Source organism: Sarcophilus harrisii, chromosome 2 (assembly GCF_902635505.1).
Source record: "Sarcophilus harrisii chromosome 2, mSarHar1.11, whole genome shotgun sequence".
Taxonomy (NCBI): domain Eukaryota; kingdom Metazoa; phylum Chordata; class Mammalia; order Dasyuromorphia; family Dasyuridae; genus Sarcophilus; species Sarcophilus harrisii.
The window spans coordinates 317,806,286-317,829,037 of record NC_045427.1 but is presented as its reverse complement, the minus strand read 5'-3'; the positions used below and the strand labels follow the sequence as shown (position 1 = coordinate 317,829,037).

At 32.5% G+C, this 22,752-nt stretch overlaps 1 protein-coding gene across 1 annotated transcript in view; it reads right to left on the bottom strand.

The window, feature by feature from the left end:
* The window catches only part of MNAT1 (MNAT1 component of CDK activating kinase), a 198,333-nt gene that overhangs the window by 122,295 nt on the left and 53,286 nt on the right, over positions 1-22,752 (bottom strand). Inside the window, exons 4-6 of the mRNA XM_031949299.1 lie at positions 21,760-21,833; positions 10,713-10,816; positions 5,161-5,301 (exon numbers count right to left, since the gene is read on the bottom strand). Coding sequence (XP_031805159.1) covers positions 5,161-5,301; positions 10,713-10,816; positions 21,760-21,833 — 319 coding nt within the window. The remainder of the gene's footprint in view (positions 1-5,160; positions 5,302-10,712; positions 10,817-21,759; positions 21,834-22,752) is intronic.

The following is a 22,752-nucleotide window of genomic DNA, read 5'->3' as shown; positions in this document are numbered from 1 at the left end:
TCATTAAAAGTCTTATAATGATCACATTTAAAAAATTATTTTTAAACTGCTTTTTTGGCAAGCCATCTGGCAAACAATATTTCTAATAAAAATCAAGCAATATTAGACTATAATATTAGCTCATACAAAATTTTAGACGTTATAAAATTTTCAGGGTGCAAGAAATTGTTCAAAAAATATTTTTTCCAAACCATTAAATAAACTGAATTATTATAAAACAGTTTCAATACATGGATTTTCTAGGCAAGTTTATGCCTGATTGGTTGTACAATATGTGTTGACACCATAAAGTTAGAATCCTGATAAATATATCATGCCAAGACTTTTCAATTATAAGTTAAAAAGGAAGTATTGGTATATGTCTCAAGCCAAGCAATGGAAAAAGAAAACCATCTTCCTTCTACCAAAAGACTTAACAATAAATTGTCATTGTCTAAATTAGCTTGAATGACCCAGAACACTGTAATTTCTAAAACTTTTTAGAAACAGTACCTTTAAAACTTGCCTTTTAATAAGCAAAAGGAATGTCAGGTTTCAACTTAAATATGAATTAAAGATTAAACAATTAAAGTAGCTAATAAAAAGAGGTTAAATAAAAAGTGAAAAATAGAGATTAAAATCATAATGGTACCCTTACCAAATCTATTGTATAATAATAGACACTAAAAATTGCTCAGGATTATTGTCTCCTTGTTATGTGAGCTAAAACAGTTAAACAGAATGCATTGTAATTACTTGCAGCTGAAGAAAACAGGAAGTGGAAAAAAGAAACTCACAAAAAACTACATTAACTCCAGATTACACACAGAATATACTTCAGATAATTTTTCCCCTTGTTCCATGATACAATGACTTTAAAGGAGAGATTACTATTTACTATTTATTACTCTCATGGATTAAATGTACATGTGAAAATAATTGCTCCAAAAACTATGTTAATCTCCAAATCAAATTTATATTCTAATAAATTCTAAATGGATTTTGATGTGTAGACTGGAAGCACCTTGATGCTTTAAAAAGTGTCTTTTTCCTACCAAATCAAATCCTTTTTATCATGATCAACAAACAACAAACACAATAGGATCTTTTATTCTCTGTATTTTTCATATAATGGTGAAAAGGCAAAGATGTTGGCTTTACTCATTGTTGCCTTGGCATTAGCTCTCTCCATTTGACAAATTAATCACATTTTGTTGACTAAGACACTTTCTGGGCTATGATAGTTGCCTTGTTCTGTCAATTAACTTATACTGGTTAAAGTTCTGCATGAAATTACTATATCTGATGTGGATACATTTCCCATTTCTGACTTGTATTACTTGATTACATAATATAGATGATTCAATTTCAATTGCACTCTATATGTTTATCACATATAGATGAGTTTTGCCCTGACTATACACAAATAAATGATAAAGAAAATGTAACACAAGAGTCCAGATTTAGTAAGAATCCCCTACATATGGTAGAGTTCTCCAAATGTTCTTGTTTAGAGATGATATTGTGTTGATGAAATCAAGCATTAGTACATTATACAGCCTCCTGGAAAAGATCTGTACTTCCTCAAAAGAAGGAAGTCCATTTTCACAGGAAAAACCAAGTGAATGAATAATGTCTAATGTACAGATCTCAACATGCATTTCCAACAATATGTATATGTGGGACAGAAAGTACAAATGGACCATAAGTGAAAAACAAGACAAGACAAATAACCACAAAACTCTTTTACTCTCCCCAAAGCCTCCCATAAAAGCAAAGATCCTTATTTTCAATATCAACATTTTACTGATGATACTACTATACAAAAATGAGATATAGAAACACCAGTCTCAAAGTACTAAAAATGAACACTACAATGAGGGAAACAGTGAATTCCATAAATAGGTTTCAACAAAAAATTTAAAAATAGATAGTAATGGATGTCAACAAAAAATAATATGACAATCAGTCAATATATATTTACTAAGCATTTACTAAGTGTCAGGTACTATGCTAAATAGTAAGGACATTAGAAAATACAAAAACATGATCCTTTGTCAAGAAGCTCACATTCTAGTGGAAGAGTCAACACGTAAACAATTACATACATAAAAGATATGGAATAGATGGAAGAAACTCAAAAAAAGAAGGGAGCCAGGAAAGGTAAAAGGTATAGATGAGGAAGGAAAGCAGCATCCTGGACATTGGAGAAACTCAGTAATGGGGGGAAAGGCATAAGAGTACAAAAATGGAGTGCCATGTATGAGAACAGCAAAGAGTGTCACTATATTGTAGAATTTATTGAGGGGAATACAAAGACTGGAAAGATAGGAAGAGGCCAGATCACGAAAAGCTTTAAAAGCCAGACCATTTTGCATCTGATCTCATAAGAGATGAGAAGCCACTGGATTTTATGAAAAAAGGAATGACATGATCTGATCTACACTTTAAAAAAAAAACCCAACACTTTACAAGTTTAGTGAAAAATGAATTACGTAGACATTTGATTCAAAGTACTACATAGAGGGCTATTGTAACAGTTCAGTCAGGAGGTGATGAGGGCATAAACCAAAATGATGGCTATATAAGTGAAAAGAGCATATTAAAAAGATCTCATAAACAAAGAAACTACAAGGTTGACTGAAAGTCCAAGATGACACTACAGTTGCAGGCTTGGGTGACTGAAAGAATGGTGTATCCTCAGTGGTAATAGAGAAGTTGGGAAGAGGAGAAAAGGTCAGGAGAAATAATAAAGTCTTTTTTGGACATTTAGGTATAAGATGTTTATGAGCTACTTCAAATGTCCAACAGACAAAGTACTGGAGCTCAAGAGAAAGGCAAGGGCTAGACAGATGTGAGAATCATCTGCAGAGAAATATCATTGAACCAACAGGAGTAGATGAGACCAGAAAGAAGACAGAACTTTGTAAGCCAACCAGACAAGATATAACACGAAGATCCAGCAAAATAGACTAAGATTAGTCAAAAAGGTAAGAGAATTAAGAGTAGTGTCATAAAACCTTAGAGAGAAGAGAAAGTATTTGAGAAGAGAAGGCAGCTAATAGTACCAAACACTTGAGAAAGATGGAGATTTAAGAAATTAAATACGGCAAATAAGAAAGCATTGGTAACTGGTAATTGAGAACAGAAGACAGACTGAAGAGGGTTTGGAAGAGAGTGAGAAGAGAATTGGAAACACCAAGGAGTTCAACTTAGGAAAGGAGAGATAAAATGATAACAGCTGTAGTAAAGATTGGATTTGTGTTGTTGCTGTTGTGATTGTTTTGAAGATAGCAAAGACTTGAGATTATTTGAAGTCAGCAGGGAAGAAACTAGTAGATAGGGAAAGACTGAAGATTGGAGACAGAATAGGGATGATGAAAGTGGAGACAATGTGTTGGAAGAAATGAAAGGGTATGAGTGGGGAAAAAGATTAAAAATACATGTAGATGTATACATATATTGTATTTAACTTATACTTCAACATATTTAACATGTATTAGTCAACCTGCCATCTGGGGGAAGGGGTGCAAGGAAGGAGGGGAAAAGTTGGAACAAAAGGTTTTGCAACTGTCAACGCTGAAAAAATACCCATGCATATTGTAAATAAAAAGCTATAATATTAAAAAAAAAAAAAAACTACATGTAGAAAACTCAGTCCTGGAAAAAGGACTGCCCATCTCAAAGGAGGATGTGTAAAAGAAGATGGAGAGTGGCGGGGAGAGGGGAGGTGAAGAATGTCAGAATGTGAGATAAGGAGAGAAGAGAAAACTCTCATCAAATGACCTACATTTTTTTTTCAAGGAAGAGGAGATCCTCAACAAAGAAAGTGAAGGGAATAATGCAAAAGACTTGAAAAGAGAAGAAAAGATTTGACAAACCTGCTGAGCTAACTAGGCTAAGAAAAGTAGTTGAAATGCTCTATTTAGCATAGTACTTAATATATAGTAGGTCTTTACTACATGTTCACTGATTGATTGACTACTTTCCTGAGAACCTAGCTAAGATTAGATAGAATAAACTTGTTAATGGATCCAGGCACCAGTCTTGTGATTTTCTCCAATTTTATTAAGTATATGACTAGGAGCAAAGGAGATTAATCCATAGTTGAAGTTTGGCAAAGGTAGCTCAGTGACAGGATAAATAAATAAAGAATTCAAGAGTAGGAGACTAAACTAGAATTGATTCAATAAAGGAGAAAATTGGACAAGTAGGAGAATGTACTCAAAGCAGGGACAATGACTTAAGATAATTCTAAGGGAAAGAGATAAAAGGGTAACCCCACTAAAGCTAAAGACTAAGTTTAGGAGGATTGGGCACAAAAAAGATAGAAAGATAAAATATTACAATTCCACAAAGGAAATTTATAGTTCTAGAAAGGTAATAAAACTTACATCAAATACAATGGACAATATTGGTGAAGTTAAAGTTGTTATTCTTCCTTTCTGTTAAGAATCAATAAACTACAAAAAGTGGAAAGTGATAACAACTATTAGCTATAGTCACGTTATTGAATTGGTGGAAGCAATGTTTTGCTTTTGATTGCAAATTATATTGCTTCAAAACAAATCAACAAAGAAAATAAAATATTAGAGCTATGCTACTTTTCACTCCATGATACTGCGTTATAAGGAAACATTGTCCTTTCTGATAACATTAAATGTACTAAAATAGAATCTACAATGGATACAAGTAATACCAAATTCCAAATCCACTATATATTCGTAAATTACCTTTTTCTCCAGTTATTTCATTAATTAGAATTGGAACACAGACCCAAGCACTTGAAACTCCATTTAAAAATATAATACCTAGCATCAAAATAAAGAACTAAATACCAAAGATTGCTTTTTAAAAAAAAAAATCATAAACTAGTAAATACTTCAAAATAAAAACCACCAGCCTTCTGTGTTTTGTTCACTATTGATTGTGAAGTACTTACCTGCTGAGGCAGCTAGGTGACACAGGGGATAGAGGACCCTACCTAGAATCAAGAAGACCTAAGTATATCCAAACTTAGATAAATAATGTGAGGCCCTAGCCAAGTCAATTAACTCTGTCTCCTTATATGTAAAATAAGCTGGAGAAGGAAATGGCAAACCACTCCAACATCTTGCCAAGAAAATACTAAATGGGTCACAAAGAGTCATATATGGCTGAAACAAATGAATAAAAACTTACCAGTTCATCTAAGAGGGCCTGCTTATTCTTTCTTTTTAGAATCTGCTGCAGTTGTTCCTCCTTTTGTATGAACAGTCGTCTTTGTTCATTTTCTTGTCGTTCCACTTCTAAAGCTTCTTCCAACTCCTCCTGTTCTCTAGTCTAAAACAGTCATGACATCTGTTTAACTCAGGGGATTCTCTACAAATAAAGACACTAAATATCAAATTTAACTGTTTACTAGAGTATAATGTTGTCAACATTCTTAGTAGTATAAGTCTTTAACAATTTTCACAAAACAGTAGTTTACTTTATAGCCAATAAGCCATCACTCAAAAGAACCTGAAAGATTCTTTCTTTCAGGAAATCTTCTATAAAAACTATAACACATACTACTAGGCTTATATCCCAAAGAGATATTAAAGAAGGGAAAGGGACCTGTATGTGCAAAAATGTTTGTGGCAGCCCTTTTTCTAGTGGCTAGAAACTGGAAATTGAATGGATGCACTTCAATTGGAGAATGGTTGGGTAAATTGTGGTATATGAATGTTATGGAATATTATTGTTCTATAAGAAATGACCAGCAGGATGAATACAGAGAGGCCTGGAGAGACCTCCATGAACTGATGCTAAGTGAAATGAGCAGAACCAGGAGATCATTATACACTTCAACAACAATACTATATGATGATCAGTTCTGATGGAAGTGGCTCTCTTCAACAATGAGAGGACCCAAATCAGTTCCAATTGATCTGTAATGAACAGAACCAGCTACACCCAGAAAAAGAACACTGGGAAATGAGTATAGACCACAACATAGCATTTCCACCCTTACTGTTTTTGTTTGTTTGCATTTTTGTTTTTTTCTTCTCAGATTATGTTTACCTTCTTTCTAAATCTAATCTTTCTTGTGCAACAAAATAACTGTATAAATATGTATACAAATATTATATTTAACATATACTTTAACATATTTAACATGTATGGGACTACCTGCCATCTAGGGGAAGGGGTAGAGGGAAAGGGGAAAAGTTGAAACAGAAGTTTTTGCAGGGGTCAATGTTGAAAAATGACCCACGCATATGTTTTGTATATAAAAAGTTATAATAATAAAAAATAAAATAAAATAATGGTTTAACATTAAAAAATAAAAACTATAACACAACCAGATACCAAATCATAACAATGAAGCTCATACGGGTTATGTACTACTTTGATTCATTTCTGAACACTTAAAAGCCATTTCACACTAAGGCACTAACACTTCCACATGGCTCAAAAAAATCATGGATGCTTGTCCTTTACAATGTATGTCAGTCAAATATTTGAGTTCCACCACAATTTGAACAGGAAGACTACCTGACAAACCAAGAGTTCTCTCCATTCACTACCAACCTATAAAAAAAGATTCCCTCTTTCTCCACTGATCTAAATCCTAGTCCTTGTTCAAACTTCAGCTTCAAGTCTTATCTTCTCCATAGGAAATTCACAGATTTGATGGTCCTCAGTCTTCAGTCTCTCCTCTGAATTTCTTTGGCACTTATTATGCATGCCATTCATGAGATACTTACCATATGTAATCTTGTATTAAATCTTTGTAGGTATATATCTTATATCTCCAACTAGACTCTAAGTCCTTTGAGAGTAAGTACTCTATCTTGGATCTCTTTATAAATGATTTGCTAACAAAATTCCCCACTGGAATAGGCAAAGTAATTGTTATTGGCCATACTGATGGTGAAATAGCAAACTACATATCATTTGTATACTACTTATGAATTTGTCCATTTGAAAACCTGTAGTTTAGAAATTTATTTCTCAATAACAATGTAAAAGTAAGTGAATGGATTTCCATTCTGTATTATTTAAAATTTTTTAAAGACTACAGTATCATAAATATATGTCTCTTTGCTTGCCATGCTTTGTGAAGAACTAATTCTAAACTACTACTAGCAGTGAGCAGAAGAATAGCAAGGAACTAGAGAGCATTTAGACTCTTGGGGATTTTGCCAAAATAACTTCAGTCAAACACATATTACACATCTACTAAATTCAAGTTATTCACTGAATCAAATATCAGAGATGAATGACAAAGGGCATAGTTCTTAACCTTAAAAGGCCAATTGGAGGCATATAAGAAGCACATAAATTAGTATGAGACTAGACATAATATCACAGAGGCTAAGAAGAGATCCAAACAAAACCGTAAGGAAAATTTTAGGAAGGCAAGCTTACTTTCACTTGGGGGAGGGGAGGAGGGAGGGTTGTCAGGATGTGGGGAGGTAGGAGGAGAAAGGGATATGGGGACAATCAAAGAATATTTCATGAAAGCTGATTTCATGAAACTGGAACTTAAAAAAAAAAATAAAGAATTCAACAAAGATGAAGAAGTACATTTCAGGTATGAGGGTTGACCTAAACAAATTAATGAAGATAAAAATTAGGGAATATTAGTTCCATTTGACTTGATTATTGAGTACATGAAAGGAAACCATTTGAAATAAAATTGAAAAGATAGGCTGGAAATAAATTGTAGAGAATCTTAAATGCCAGGCTATAAAGTTTATATTTTAATATATGTAGGCAATAGGAAGCCAGTGAAAATTTTTGAGCAGAGAAGTGACACAGTCATACTTGTGTATAAAGTGTGTGATGAATGTATTGGAGAGAAAAGATGCTAAAAGAAAGACTAATTAATGGGTTATGATAATTTGAACTAGCTGAATAATTGATCAATCAACTATCATTATAAAAGCTTACTATGTACTTACTATGCACTGTGCTAGGTACTCAGATTACAAATAAAAGTAAGATGCACTCTATTCTTTAGAACTTTACATCCTACTAGGGCAGGATTTTGTGAACTTGGAAAGGGAAACTAAATGTATATTTCAATCTAATTGTTTTCTCCTGTAATCTCGCCTATTTTATTTTACTTAAAAAAAATATTCTAAAGGAGGGAAAGGGACCCACACGTGCAAAAATGTTTGTGGCAGCTTTTTTTTTTTTAATATAACTTTTTATTTACAAGATATATGCTTGGGTAATTTTTCAGCATTGACCCTTGCAAAACCATTTGTTCCAAATTTTCCCCTCCTTCCCTCCACCCCCTTCCCCAGATGGCAGGTAAACCAATATATGTTAAATATGTTAAAGTATATGCCAAATACTATATATATATATATACACATACATGTCCATACAGTTATTTTGTTACACAAAAAGAATGGGACTTTAAAATAGTATACAATTAACCTGTGAAGGAAATCAAAAATGCAGGGAAGGAGGTGGGGGAAGAGAACAGCGAAGAAGATCAGCGAAGAGAAGGAGGAGGAGGAAGAGGAGGAGGAGGAGGAGGAGAAGAAGAGCCAACTTCACCGAATCTAAACAATATTCTTGTTGACAGAATACTGAAAGAATTATGATTGGCCCTTTGAACAGTAGTTTCTCGGTGGCATAACTGAGTTACTTTATTGCATAAAAAAACAACCTTTGATATAACTCATATTTTTTAAACATAATCCTCTGAGTTATTTTAACACAAAGGCAGAATCAAGAGAATTTATTTCTTGGAGTTAATGAAAGATATCAATCATGTGAAAAAGAACCACTGGACCTTACTTAATCCATGGCAGCCACGTAAGGGAATTTCCCAATGATATCTTTGCTACTGACATAAGAGAGCCTATAACTCCATTTGAAATGTACTACTATACTGCTCAGTTTATTTATAATATTAGAAACACAAGCAGGCAGTACAGTATTATATTTTTCTGCATAGATATACTGTTCTGCATAGAGAACATGCCATAAATGATATTGACTGAGAACATTTAGACTTAGATAATCTAAATAAAAAAAATCAGATCTAAACATTCCAGAAGAGCAGAAATGATTCTAATTGCATTCATGGCATCCTTCCAAAAAATTGTCTAAGACTCAAAAAATCCAAAACTTTGTTTTAAAAGTTCCATATAAAACTGTCAATATGACTACTTTTTATAGCACAACTATGCTGGAATTAGCTAACTCACTTATTGTAACCACAGGTCTTTTTTTCTGATTTAAAACCATGAAAAGAATATGTATATACATTCTTACTGAATAATTTTTCATTTCAAGGTTAAGTATAAAACTCTGATGGTATCATTTTATTCCATTATTTTATATATTACATTATATTTCTCTGGTACAAGAAAAAAAGACCTTTCTGGTCAATTTTAAAATGATTTTTTTTTTTTATTGGAGCAACTCAATTAATGAATCCTCAACTTCCATTTAACAAAGTCAACCTAAGTGTGAAGAAACTTGGAAAAAGTCCTCTAAAGCACTGAGACAAAGAGAACATCTACCATCAATGTGAGATATCAAAGGACTTTACTAATTCAGAAACAGTTATGGTTTAAGAGAGGAAACATGGAAAAATGGAGAGAGAAATAGTCAAGGAGGAAGAAAATTTGAGTTCTACTTCCAAGATGTATAAAGTACCTGACCCAATATGACTAATATGAAAATGTTTTGCATGACTGGACATGTAAAATTTTATCAAATTACTTGCCTTTTCAATGGAGAGCAAAGAAGAAAGAGAACTTAGAACTCAAAATATTTTTTTAAAATCAGTGTTAAAAATTTTGTTTTTACATGGAATGAGGGAAAAATTTTTTTTACAAAAATAAAAATTAAACTGTTATATCCTGGATGACATTTTTCATTCTCTAGGCCTTATTTTCTACAACTATAAAATGAAAAGATTAGACAATATTGTTTCCTTCTAGCTCTAATAGTCTATGATTCAACAGGTCATACTATTATACTAAGAGTAAATTCCAAATTATAAATTCATTTTTAAACTGTCTTTCTCTACCTCTCTCAAATGAGAGATTAAAGTGGAGTTAAGAAGGAAACAGTACTAAAGTTAATATATAATTCTAGTGATTGAACCATTGTACATATAGTCCTTTTTCTTTGCAAAATGAGTTCTAAATACATTCTTTTGCTCCAATAATAAGTGTTTAAATTAATTTTTAATTTAATAAGATGACCAATAAATATTTTAACCAGATTAAATCAGAGTAACGCCTCCATCTGCTACATGAAGGGGGGAAAAAATGAACCCGCAAAATAAGCTAAACTGACATTAGGTTACAAGTTTGTTTCTCTGGTTTTATTATAATTCATTTTACTTTTTTATTAACAGGGCCGTTGTTTTTTTCATCCCCCTCTTGGGAGCTACATAAATGCCTGTGTCTGGAATTTTCTTTCCCTTTCAAATGAAAAAGCTACTATTCTCCCAGCATAAAAATGAACAGAGATTTTCATGGCTGTTGTCCAAATGAAACCGTAGCACAGAATATATATGCTAGCAAAAGTAACATTTAATATACAGATAAACTCACGTATTCAGTTTTTTAAAAAAGAAGTATGTTAAAATTTTAACATCATCAACAAAAGAGCTTCTTTTTATCTGAACTAGACATTAGACCAAAATATTAGTTGATTTTGCTGTTGAAAAGCCATTTAAATAGCATCAAATTCAATTTTAAAAAAGGAAAACATAAAAGTAAGGAACTTACTAGTTTTAGCTTGTTTTTCTGAATGACATCTTTGTTTTCCTTTTGGTATAGCTCCATTTTCTTTTTGGTATTGTCCAAATCCACATTATTGGTCAAGTTAAAAACTGTATTAGAAGAAACCACAATTACATGGGAATATATTAACATATATCTTGTACTTGTGCAAATAAGCTTCATCAGAAATGACACGTTTTGAACCAATTTTTAAAAATTCCTTCAAAGTGTTCTTTAACCATATAAAAATCAAATGGAGCCCATAAAAAATGAGTTTTTATAATACTCATTGCTATTTTACAATTTTTTAAAACTACACATTTTTAAGGTATGGATTGAAAAGGCATAGTAGATAGGGCTTTGGGCCTGAAGTAAAGAAGAATGTTCAAATGCAACTTCAGACAGTGCCTGTGTGACTCTAGCCAAATCACTTAACACTGTTTGTCTCAGTTTCCTCATTTATAAAATGAGCTGAAGAAGAAAATAGCAAACACACTCCAATATCTTAGCCAAGAAAACCCTAAATAGGGTCCTAAAGAGGCAGACACAACTAGAACAAGAGTGAACAATAATAACAAAAACAAAGATTTCCCACTTATATTTAAATCTAATTTGGTTTGGAACTATGCTCAAAAAGTTGTCAAACTGTGCATACCCTTTGATCCAGCAATGTTACTACTGGGCTTATATCCCAAAGAGATATTAAAGGGAAAGGGACCTGTATGTGCAAAAATGTTTGTGGCAGCCCTTTTTGGAGCGGCCAGAAACTGGAAACTGAGCGGATGCTCATCAATTGGAGAATGGCTGAATAAATTATGATATATGAATGTTATGGAATATTATTGTTCTGTAAGAAACGACCAGCAGGATGATTTCAGAGAGACTTGGAGAGATTTACATGAACTGATGTTAAGTGAAATGAATAGAACCAGGAGATCACGTATACACAGCAACAAGAATCAATCAATTCTGATGGACGTGGCTCTCTTCAGCACTGAAATGATTCAAACCAATTCCAGTTGTTCAGTAATGAAGAGAGCCATCTACACACAGAGATAGGACCATGGGAACTGAGTGTGGACCACAACACAGCATTCTCAGTCTTTCTGTTGTTGTTTGCTTGCGTTTTCTTTTCTTTCTCATTTTTTCCTTCTTGATCCAATTTTTCTGGCACAGCAAAATAACTGTATAAATATGTATACATATATTGGATTTAACATATACTTTAACATATTTAACATGTATGGGTCTACCTGCTATCTAGGGGAGGGGGTAGGGAAAAGGAAGGTATAATTTGGAACAGAAGGCTTTGCAAGGGTCAGTGCTGAAAAATTACCCATGCATATGTTTTATAAATAAAAAGCTTTAATAAAAACAAACAAACAAATAAATAATTGAGTTTGGGCCCTACTTAGGGGCATTTTGTAGAGTCTGTGTCATGAGTTGACTGGACACTGTAAAAAAAAAAAGTCTCACTTTTGCATTATGCCCAGTATATAGTATTGATTGATTGATTTATTGATAACAGAGACTTAGGCTTGTGTTTTACATTTTCTTGAAAATGTCTTTGTTGTTGTGGTTATTTTTTATATATTTATTGGCTAGAATGCTAGCCTTAAAGTCAGGAAGACCGAGTTCAAAAATGGTCAAAAAAAATTCCCTGCATGAGACCCTAAACAAATCACAATCTTTATATCAGTTTCCTTAACTATAATAAAATAATTAGTAATAGCACCTTCCTCCCAAGGTTGTAAGAATCAAATGAAGTAATATTTAAATATTATGCCTCTTCTGAAAAAGACTGCTAGATGTTTATGTAAATTTGGCTACAGTAGACATAGTAGATACCCATTTTTCTTTAAGCCTTTTATCATCTTCAGAATAGAGATATCTAAGTTACTGTGGATCCAAACTGCATAAGATCATAAATTTAAAGACAGAATAGGTTTTAGAAGTTGTGTAGTCCAACCCCTTCGTTTTACAAATGAGGAAACTGTGACCCAGAGAGGTTAAATGATATGCCTATACTAACAGAGGTGAACTGCAATTTCCACACAAACTCTCTAACTGTGAATTCAAATATAATTAAAGCAATTTCACTTCAATCCAGTAGTAATTTAGAGTGCTCCATTATAGGAAATACTGCTGTACATCTATTTTAAATTTTCTGGTAGGAAAGAGAGAAAAAGGATTTTTCAGATATGTCAGATATCAGAATAAAAAAATTAGTTCCTGGCAAATAGTGTAGTTTCTAGCCCAGGGCTGTTTCTTTCCAGTTTCCAAAACACCATTTCACCAAGTGTGTTTTATTTTGCTTTTTCATTGTCTTAATCTTAATATCATGTCCTCAACTTATTATTTGCCTTTTACTTAAGAGTTCTAATCTGAACATTAAAAAATCATTAAGATGATGATTAGAATAAATATTGTCTTGAAGTGGCTCAATTAAATTTTATAACTACAAGAAGTCAATTCTCATTCATTGAAAGCTTATTTAATCATCAGAACATGTTTCAAAGACTGCTCTTATCAAATTCTTTTGAGACTATACTCTGGCTCCATTTCATCCATTTATCTCCATTTATCCCCTCAAAAATAAGAATTTATTTAAAATTTTAAACCCAAATCTCAAACACTTTCCATTTTATCATTTTTCAGGCTCAGGCATCTTGAGAAGTGATGCAATCTTTTTACCTAGTCATGAGAGAGGTCACTGAATATGAATTCTGATTTTTTTTTTTGTTTGTTTTATAAGATATGATTCAAACATGATTTTTACTTTTCAGGGAGAATATTTTCTTTTTATTAAGAGTGTGAATCCTTTCTCCATGATGGTGATTCTCACACTTTTTGTTCTTAGAACCCCATTACACATATAAAATTATTGAAAAATAATCCCTCCAAAATCATTTATTTATGTCAATCATATCTACTGATGTTTACTTATTAGAAATTTAAAATTCTTAGAATTATTATGAAAATCCTTATGGATCCCCAGGCAGACCTTGGCCAAATTTTGAGAGCTAATATCTCATGGTGACCCTGCTCTGGATGTTTGTGTGTGTATGTATATGTGTGTGTGTGTGTGTGTGTGTACGTGTGTGTGTGTACATGTGTGTGTACGTACACACATATGTATATAAAAATTGTTTTAGTCATTTTCAGTCATGTCATTGTGCCCCATTTGGGATTTTCTTGGCAAAGATACTGGAGTGGTTCGCCATACTTCTTCAGATCAAATTACAGATGAAGAAACTGAGGAAAACATGTTTAAGTGACTTAACCAGAGTCACACAGCTAATAAATAGCTGAGGTTGAACTCAGGTCTTCTTAATTCCAGGTCTGCCACTCTTATCTACTGCTCCCTACCCTTAAGGGAAATATTTACAGAATAAATAAATAAATAAACAATGTACATAATGTTCATTTTATGGTTTTTCTAAACTCAATATTTGACCTCTAGAACTGGTTTTCATTTGAATTTGAAATCACTGTTTGAAGAACAAAGAGTATAAAGAAAAAGATAAAAGTCATTTATTTTGTTCCTACAAAATCAACATTCTATCCTTACAACTAACACTATACTAATTAGTCTTGTAAACTTAAGCAAATTAATTTATCTCTCTGGGTCTTAATTTCATTTAAATTTAATATACAAGAATTTCTTAAGTGCCTACTACAAAATGCAAGATACTATAAACATTGCCACCACAAAGTTAAAAATTAAACAATCCCTGACCTTAAGGTACTTAACATTCTGCTCAATGAACTTATCTATTAAGACTGGGGAAATTGAACAAGTTGGTCTCTACCATGTCTGTGAGTAAAATGATTCCACCAATATGTCTTCAATAAGACACATACCTTACCTTTCTTTTTACAATACATGATAAATATCTAAGCAACAACAAAAAAATAAACATGCAAACATTAAATCTGTAACTAAAGATTGTCAATCAGAATTACATTCTTTAAAAAGAAGAAATATCTGTTTTCAATATAAATAGGAGTCACCTTTCTTTAATTTTAAATAAAACAAATATTAATAACAAATATTTTATAATCACAGATGGATTAAATGTAGCATAAACAAATATCTATAAATTAACCAATATTCTTAATTCAAAACACTTCAGCACTTCTAGGACTCATAATTTTTATGACAGTTTAAGTATTCTCTCCACTCACACACACACATCTCAACCACTCTACACTTTAATAGAAGAATAGGTAATTCTTCCTGAATTACCAACAGAGAGACTTCTTCAAACTTATTTAGGCCTATCCTTCAAAAATAGAGACTCCATAATTAGGCCTGTATAAAGTATGTTTCAGCATAAGGAGACTTTCTAAGATCTTTAGTCTGTCAAGATAGAGACTTTGAAAACTCAGGTTCACTTCTAAGCCACAAAGAACTCTTCAGAAAGTTGGAACATTTTATAAAAAGAAAAATTTAACCATTTTTACAACTTCTAAAAATGTTTATGTAATTTGCTTGCATTAAAAATTGATGAGGGTTAAAGCTCAACTCAATGTAAAATATAATAAGTGTATCATTTAGTCATTAATAATCCTACTGATCATGACAGAGTTAAATATGTTCATTCTATTAATGAAAAGTATCATATTTTCAAAACAATTAACAAAAATCCCAAATGTAAATAATTTCAACAAAAGTTCAAATGAACTTGATTAATTTTGACTTAAAGTTTTATGTGCATACACTGCACACCTTTAGAACTGGAGGCTATCCATTCTCCAATTGATAAATGGTCAAAGGATATGAACAGACAATTTTTAGATGATGAAATTGAAACTATTTCTACCCATATGAAAAGGTTTTGTTTTAGCTTGTAGGGAAACCTAACAGAAAAGGACTAGATTAATGGCGCACATAAGAGGTATAATCTTAGCAAGAACTAGCTAGACATTTTCTTTAAACAGAGGAAAAAGACAGAGATGTGACAATCCTAAGTTCTGATCAATAACCACCAACCAATTACTTCATTCTTTTTAATGAAGTAGTAGATTAAATCATCTGCCAAAAGTGCAGGAATCTGAGCACTGTTGAGAAATTGAGGAACAGGGAAAGATCTGAACCAGATGCTGTGAAGGTTATAAATAATAAGTATTAATTAATTCTCTAAAAATAAAAATAAAGAGAATGAGAAAGTATGTGGGAGTCGATAGACACTGAAATACCTGTGTCCAAGTCTCATCTATGACACAAACTAGTTTTGAGACCTTGGACAAGTCACCAATGTACCAGGCAACTCTCTAAGATTGAAAATTGGAGAAGAAATATTGATGTCCTGACCAATTAAGCTTCTGACCAAGAGTTTCCTCCCTCAATTAAATCACAGTTCTAGTTCATATTTTTGAATAAAGACATTGAAGCAAATTATTATTTGAATATTTTTTTAATTAGTCCCCTTCAGCAGGATGATTTCAGAAAAATCTGAAGATACCTACATGAACTGATGCTAAGTGAAATGAGCAGAACCAAGAGAACATTGTACAAGCAACAACAATTCTGATAGATGTGGCTCTTTTCAACACTGAGGTGATTCAGGCCAATTCCAATAGATTTGTGATGGACAAAGCCATCTGCATTCAGAAAGAGGACTGTGGGGACTGAACTGTGGATCACAACATAATATTTTCACCATTTTTGTTGTTGCTTGCTTTTTTTTTCCTCTCATTTTTTTTTCCTTTTTGATATGATCTTTTCTTACGCAGCATGATAAATGTGGGAATATATATAGTAGAATTTCAACATGTTTAATATATATTGGATTACTTATTGTTTAGGGAACAGGGTGGGGGGAAGGGACGGAGAAAAAATTGGAACACGAGGTTTTTTTGCAAGAGTGAATGTTGCAAACAATGTTTGCATATATTTTGAAAATAAAAAGTTATTATTAAAAACTAATAAGTCTCCTTTCTGTAAATGAGTTAGAACATAAAGGTGATATAATAACCTTAAAATAGGAGATAAAAAAATCACTGTGGCCATCCTGTCTTTCTCTATATATTTTTCACTGGTTAGTTTTACTAACATGTCTTTTTATAACTACTGAAAAATAATGAGAAAAGTATTTCTTTACCACTAGTGGTATAACATAAAATAACAGTTTTCAAAACTGTTGGACAAATCTTATATTTGCAATCATAATTTTTGAGGCTTTCTTAGCATTTTAAGAATGAATAAGTGTTTTCTGCATATCTACAAAAAGTAACCTAGTTATTATGGAATAAAGGACATATCTTTGAGAAAATCCTTGGAGAAAAATGGTACAAGAATGTTTATAAGTTAGCAAAAAGTTTCTGTCAGTACCAGGGGGGAAAAAAGGGGGTGGAGGGAGTAAAGCCTGATAAAAGCTGTGTTTCTTTTTATTTCATATCAGATAATTTCTGGATAAATCAGTTTTATCAGTATTTTTTATAAAATTGATGTGACTATCAGGGTCAAAGAGGATGAAAAACCCAAGTACCCAACAAATGCTTCAACTTTACCTCATTCTTCTATTGCACAATACTGGCATAGACATAAACTTTAACAGATCTAAAAGATTAAGGGATTACTTACAATCTGGTAATATTTGCTAATTTCTAATTTTTTAATAATTTTTATTTGTTATTTTAGAACTTAAGATACTTTTATTTTGATTATTATATTTACAAAATTGTCCCTGCTATTTTCATGAAGCATGTGATTATTCCACACTATGTGCTGTCCATTTCAGTTAAGTATTTGTTCAGAGAAATGAAAGAATTTGTTTGTTTGTCTTTAGTTGGTTTTCTTGGAATAGCTATCCTAAATTATTTGAAGCATATAAGGATATTTTTTTCACATATCCGCTTGTTTCAAATATTTTCAAACTTTTGAGGTGAATCCATTTCTTAAATTAAAACATATGTATGATAAATTCTCCTTGGTTTCCTATTACATGTACAATGAATAGCAAACTTTTTCTTTGCATAGGTATTCAAATATAAAGATCAGACTTTTTGGTAAAATGAGAGCATGAAAGGTCATAAAGAATGTAAGTCTCCAGATATACTACAACAAAAATCTAAAAAGGGCACCAGACCAATCATAATCAAGAAAAGAAACAGAAATCAAAGCAAAATAGAATTAAGATCATTTTCCCACAAGTATTACACAAAAAGATACAGCCAGAAGTCAATGGGGACTTGGAGAAAGGTCTAGCCACTGAAGCTGAAGCCAGCTAGAGAAACTCATCAATAGTCTTGAGCAAGAAGAATATTCTAGGAAAGATGCTTCAAGGGGTCTGGAAGCTTGCAGTGCAATTAAGGGCCAACAGGGGGCCAGAAGTCAATGGGTTGTTAAGTACAGAAACAATGGGAAAGTGGAAGACAATTTCATATATCAAAGAGAGCCTCAAAGCCCAGACCTGGCAGAACAAGGAACACAACTAGATAACTCAATTGGTTGTTGCCCTTCATTCTCCAAGAGGACCAAAATGTCATCACCATGTTGGATCAAGGTACAGTGTGTCAAATGGAGGCTTAGAAAGCTCTATCACAAATAATCCATGTGAACATCTGGAATGAAAATGTCTCTAAATTTGTGCAGCTTATATTCTTTTGAGCTTCTACAATTCTGCTTACTCATAGAATACAGCACTTTCTTTGATGTGGACACATCATGCTGGATGGCTCTTTGTTTTGCGAGTCACACAATCAATTCTGAAGTTCTTCAGAGAGACCTTGAAAGTATCCTTGTATCACTTCTGAGCATAATGTGAGTGCAAGTGAGTTATTCATAAAATAGCCTTTTAAGCAACTATACATGTGGCATTCAAACAACATGGTCAGCCTGGGGGTACACTCTGTAGAACAGTTTGAATGCTTGCCAGATTAGCATGAGAAAGGATGTCACTGTCCAGTAGCTTATCTTGTCAGGTGATCTTCAGAACCTACCTAAGACAATTCAAATGGAAGCAATTCAGTTTACTGGCAAGCACAGGTTTCACAGGCTACAAACAATGAAGTTAACAGAATAGCTCTGTAGACTTTCAGTTCAGTATACAGTCTTATTAATAACACTTCTCTCCCACGTTTTCCTTCAGAGCCTTCCAAATGCTGAATTCTGATAATGTGTGTCAACTTCCTCATCTGTGTTTATGTCCCTGGAAGGTAAGTGAACTTATCAATAATATTCAAAATTTCTCATCTGCTGTAAACAATGATTCCATGTAGAGATGGTGTGGTGCTGGCTGAGGGAGAACCTGTGTTTTCTTGGTGTTAATTGTTAGGCCAAAATTAGCACAAGCTAACCAATCAGAAGCACCTATACATACTTTATTGCATCTCAATTTCAGAGGCTGCACTGAGGGGACAATGTTCTGAACAAAAAATTATGCACCACTTCTCATTCCACTTTAGTAGCCTTGCAGTCCTTTCAAGTTAAATAACTGGAGTGTAGGGGTGTTCAGAGAAGACTAGTACTTCTGGTACTAGCTCCAAGAAGCAACTGCAGTAGCCACATTCCACTAAACCATTTCAGCAAATGGATTAAACCAGGTTGAGGGTAAGCAGATAACTGACTCTTGGTATAAAAGGAGAAAAAAGAGGGCCTCACTCTCCACTTGTAGAAATACTAAGAATTACAGCAGCAGATAAGGCTTTACTCAGTGCCTTACAGGAGATTTGTGATCAGACTCAATAATAATTATCCAATTAGAGTTTATCAAGTGGAACTGGATATCATCACCATCACCAGAATCTAATATCAGTGTGAAGGAGGGTAAAAAAAGCAAAATAAAGTTGTGATTCCTTCTCTTGTAGGTCATTGGGGATTCTGCAAAAAAAAAAGACAAAAAGGGACCAAATATTACACCAGAATGGGAAACCAGGTGATAAGACAAGGATTGAGGAAAAGGACAGGACCTTTTTCCAGAAATAAACAGAATACAAAATACAGGCAGGATAGGATTAGATAGATCCTAACCACCTCATCCAAGAAAGGAGAAATGGAGAGAATTTGGCCATGAAGCAAAATTCTAATTTAGAAGTTGAGGTCAGAGACACCAAACAGAATCGAAAAAAACAATTTTTAAAGGAAACCCAAAAGACAAACCCAGAAGAAAAGATTAATTACACACACACACACACACACACACACACACACACAAGAATTACACAAAGGAAAAAATTAAAAAACACAGCTTGGTCATAAGGATTGGGATTCTCCTACTTTAATAAGGTTTTTCACTTTCTGTTCTTGGTACCAGAAAGTACTATTGGGAGTAAAACAAGGTATTTTTTAAAATAGAATAAGAATTAAGATAAGAGCTCTGAAATAAAACAATTGGAGGGGGAAAAAAAATTAGAAAATAAAGTGAAAAACCTTACTTAAGTAGGAAAATTCTTGAAAAATAAACAAAACTTGATGTTTCCCCAAAATAACAAGAAATATTAGAATAAATTCAAACAATTGAAAAAAAGAAATATACAATTATTTATTATCAAAAACAATTAACCTGGAATCAGATTGCCTAAAAACCATGACCAAACAAAAAGATTTGGATTTTATATTTTAAGAAATTATGAAAGAAAACCACCCACATTTATAAGAAATGTAAAGCAAAGAGAAAATAGAATTTCCTCAGGTTATTTCCTGAAACCCCAAAATGAAAACACATAAAATCAAGGGCTTACAAGTTAAAGAAAAGAAACTACAAGCAGTCAAAAAAGAAATAGTTTAGGTATCAAAAACTACTACTATGAAAAAGGGAAAATAAGAATATATTTCAAAAGACAAAAGGTCAAATCTTATTAACACAGAGTAATATGAACCCGGATCCAAAACCTAGTTCTGCCATTTATTAATTGTGAGACCTTGCCACTTAACCTATCATGTTTTAGTTTCCTAATCTATAAAATGGGAACAACTACTACACCTATCTTATATAGTTTTGCTATTTAAATCAAAGGTGATAGTGCATATAAAAGTTCAAAACAAATATATATTACTCTACTTTAACCCAATTTACAAAATTTTCCTAAGTTTTTTTACCTATTTTTCATTTTCATGTTCATGCTAAACAAAATTAATTAATTAATTGTGGTATGCCTAAATTATGGTAATGTTTTAAAATTTCACGTTTCAGGTACATATATACATTTTGATAGGTTTATCTTTTCAACTATCTGAAATCTTATTTTAAATAACAAAATAAAGAATACATAAATGCAGCTCCTTTCTCATGATAAAAGTTTTACTTCAGCCAATAAAGTCAGAAAGCTAAGAGCCAATGCTTCTTTCTAGCCTCTGATTACTTGTGTAATAACATAAAATTTTCCAATTGTGGTATACAAGATTAGTGACCTAAAAAACAGTTAAACAATAGGTTTGTCATTCAGGTTACTCTTCAATTTCCTTATCTATAAAATAAAGTAGATGGACTCTTTCTAGCTCTGTTCTACACTAAGATGTTACACTGTAGCAGTAAATATTTCCATTTTTTTTTTTCTTTTTCTTTAATCTTCTCTAACAAGAACTTGGTAATACAATGAATAAAATGCTGGGTCTGGAGCCAGGAAGGCCTTCAAATCTAGCCTCAGACACTCACCAGCTGTTGACATTAGACAAGTCACTTCATTCTGTCTGCCTAAGTTTTTTCATTTGTAAAATAAGCTGGAAAAGGAAATGGCAAACCATTCCATTTTTGCAACAACAACAACAACAACAAAACCAAAACAGGCTCACAAAAAGTCTGACATAAGTGAAAAACAACATAACATCAACACTGTAAAAAAAAGATCTTCTCTTGCAGTTCTAAAGCTCTTCCTCCATTTATCATGCTTTTCACTGGTGGAGAAAATGTTTGTTACTTAAGTATATCCACCCCCAAACTTGACGCCCATAATTAAAGTACAAGGAAAAGTAATTAGATAAACAGCAGCAACCACAACAAATCCTGCTAAAGAATTACAGATGAGATGTTCTCCTAGGCATCTGAAAGATAAAAGCATACAGGTCTCAAGGGCACATCACATCAAAAATGCAAGCATTAAAACATACCAATTTCTTCAACTTCTTCCAGGAAATCATTATATTCCCTTAGACTAGGAAAGTCTTCTTCTCTTTTGTTATATCTTTAATACAGGAAAAAAACAAAAGTTATTGCATCACCAGTTTTCAGGCTTATCAAACTACTTTTTTCTTAGTTCTTACATTACTCAAAGACAAAATATTGTTTTCTATATACAGCACTGTTGTATAAACTAGGGTATATCTATATTCACCTTCAAATCTGTGAATAAGGATCTGAAAATTACATGAAGGCATTAGCCAAATTAACTTCTCAGACAAATTAGAGAAAAATAAGCAAATAATATGCTATAGGATAGAAAATGCACTTTAAGATTAAAAAAAAGAAAGAAAAATTATGAGCTTAAGGAAGTAAGAGAATGAATCTAAATCCATGATAAAATTTAAAAAGACATTAGGTTTTAAAAAATCACAAAAATTCACTTTAATCTGACATCCAATGCTACCTATAATTTTGGGCAAGCCACTGAGAAGCTCTGGGTCTCTGAGCATTCAAGGGCAAACACAGATAACAATATTTGTTCTTACTTTCTTAAAAGGCTGTGATAAAGATCAAATGGAATAATATATGCAAAAGTATTTTGTAAACTATTAAGTACTATGTAAATAAATGTAAGATATTAAGAGTATGGTAAATTTGATCTTTGGAAAGTGCATCCTAAAGGACTAGCACTTCTCTCCTTTCTCAAGGACAAATAGCTTGTTTTGAATACAGAAATTTTTAAAATGTTATTACTGGAAGCAGCTAGGTGGTGCAGTGGATAGAGCACCAAACCTGAAGTCAGGAGGACCTGAATTCAAATCTGATCTCAGACACTTAACACTTCCTAGCAGTGTGGCCCTAGGCAAGTCACTTAACCCCAATTGCCTCAGTGGAAAAAAAATAGTTATTACTATTCTTGGTCTAGAAGAAGAAAAAATTGTTTGCTTCTGAACTAACCTATAAGGTGGAAACTAGACTAA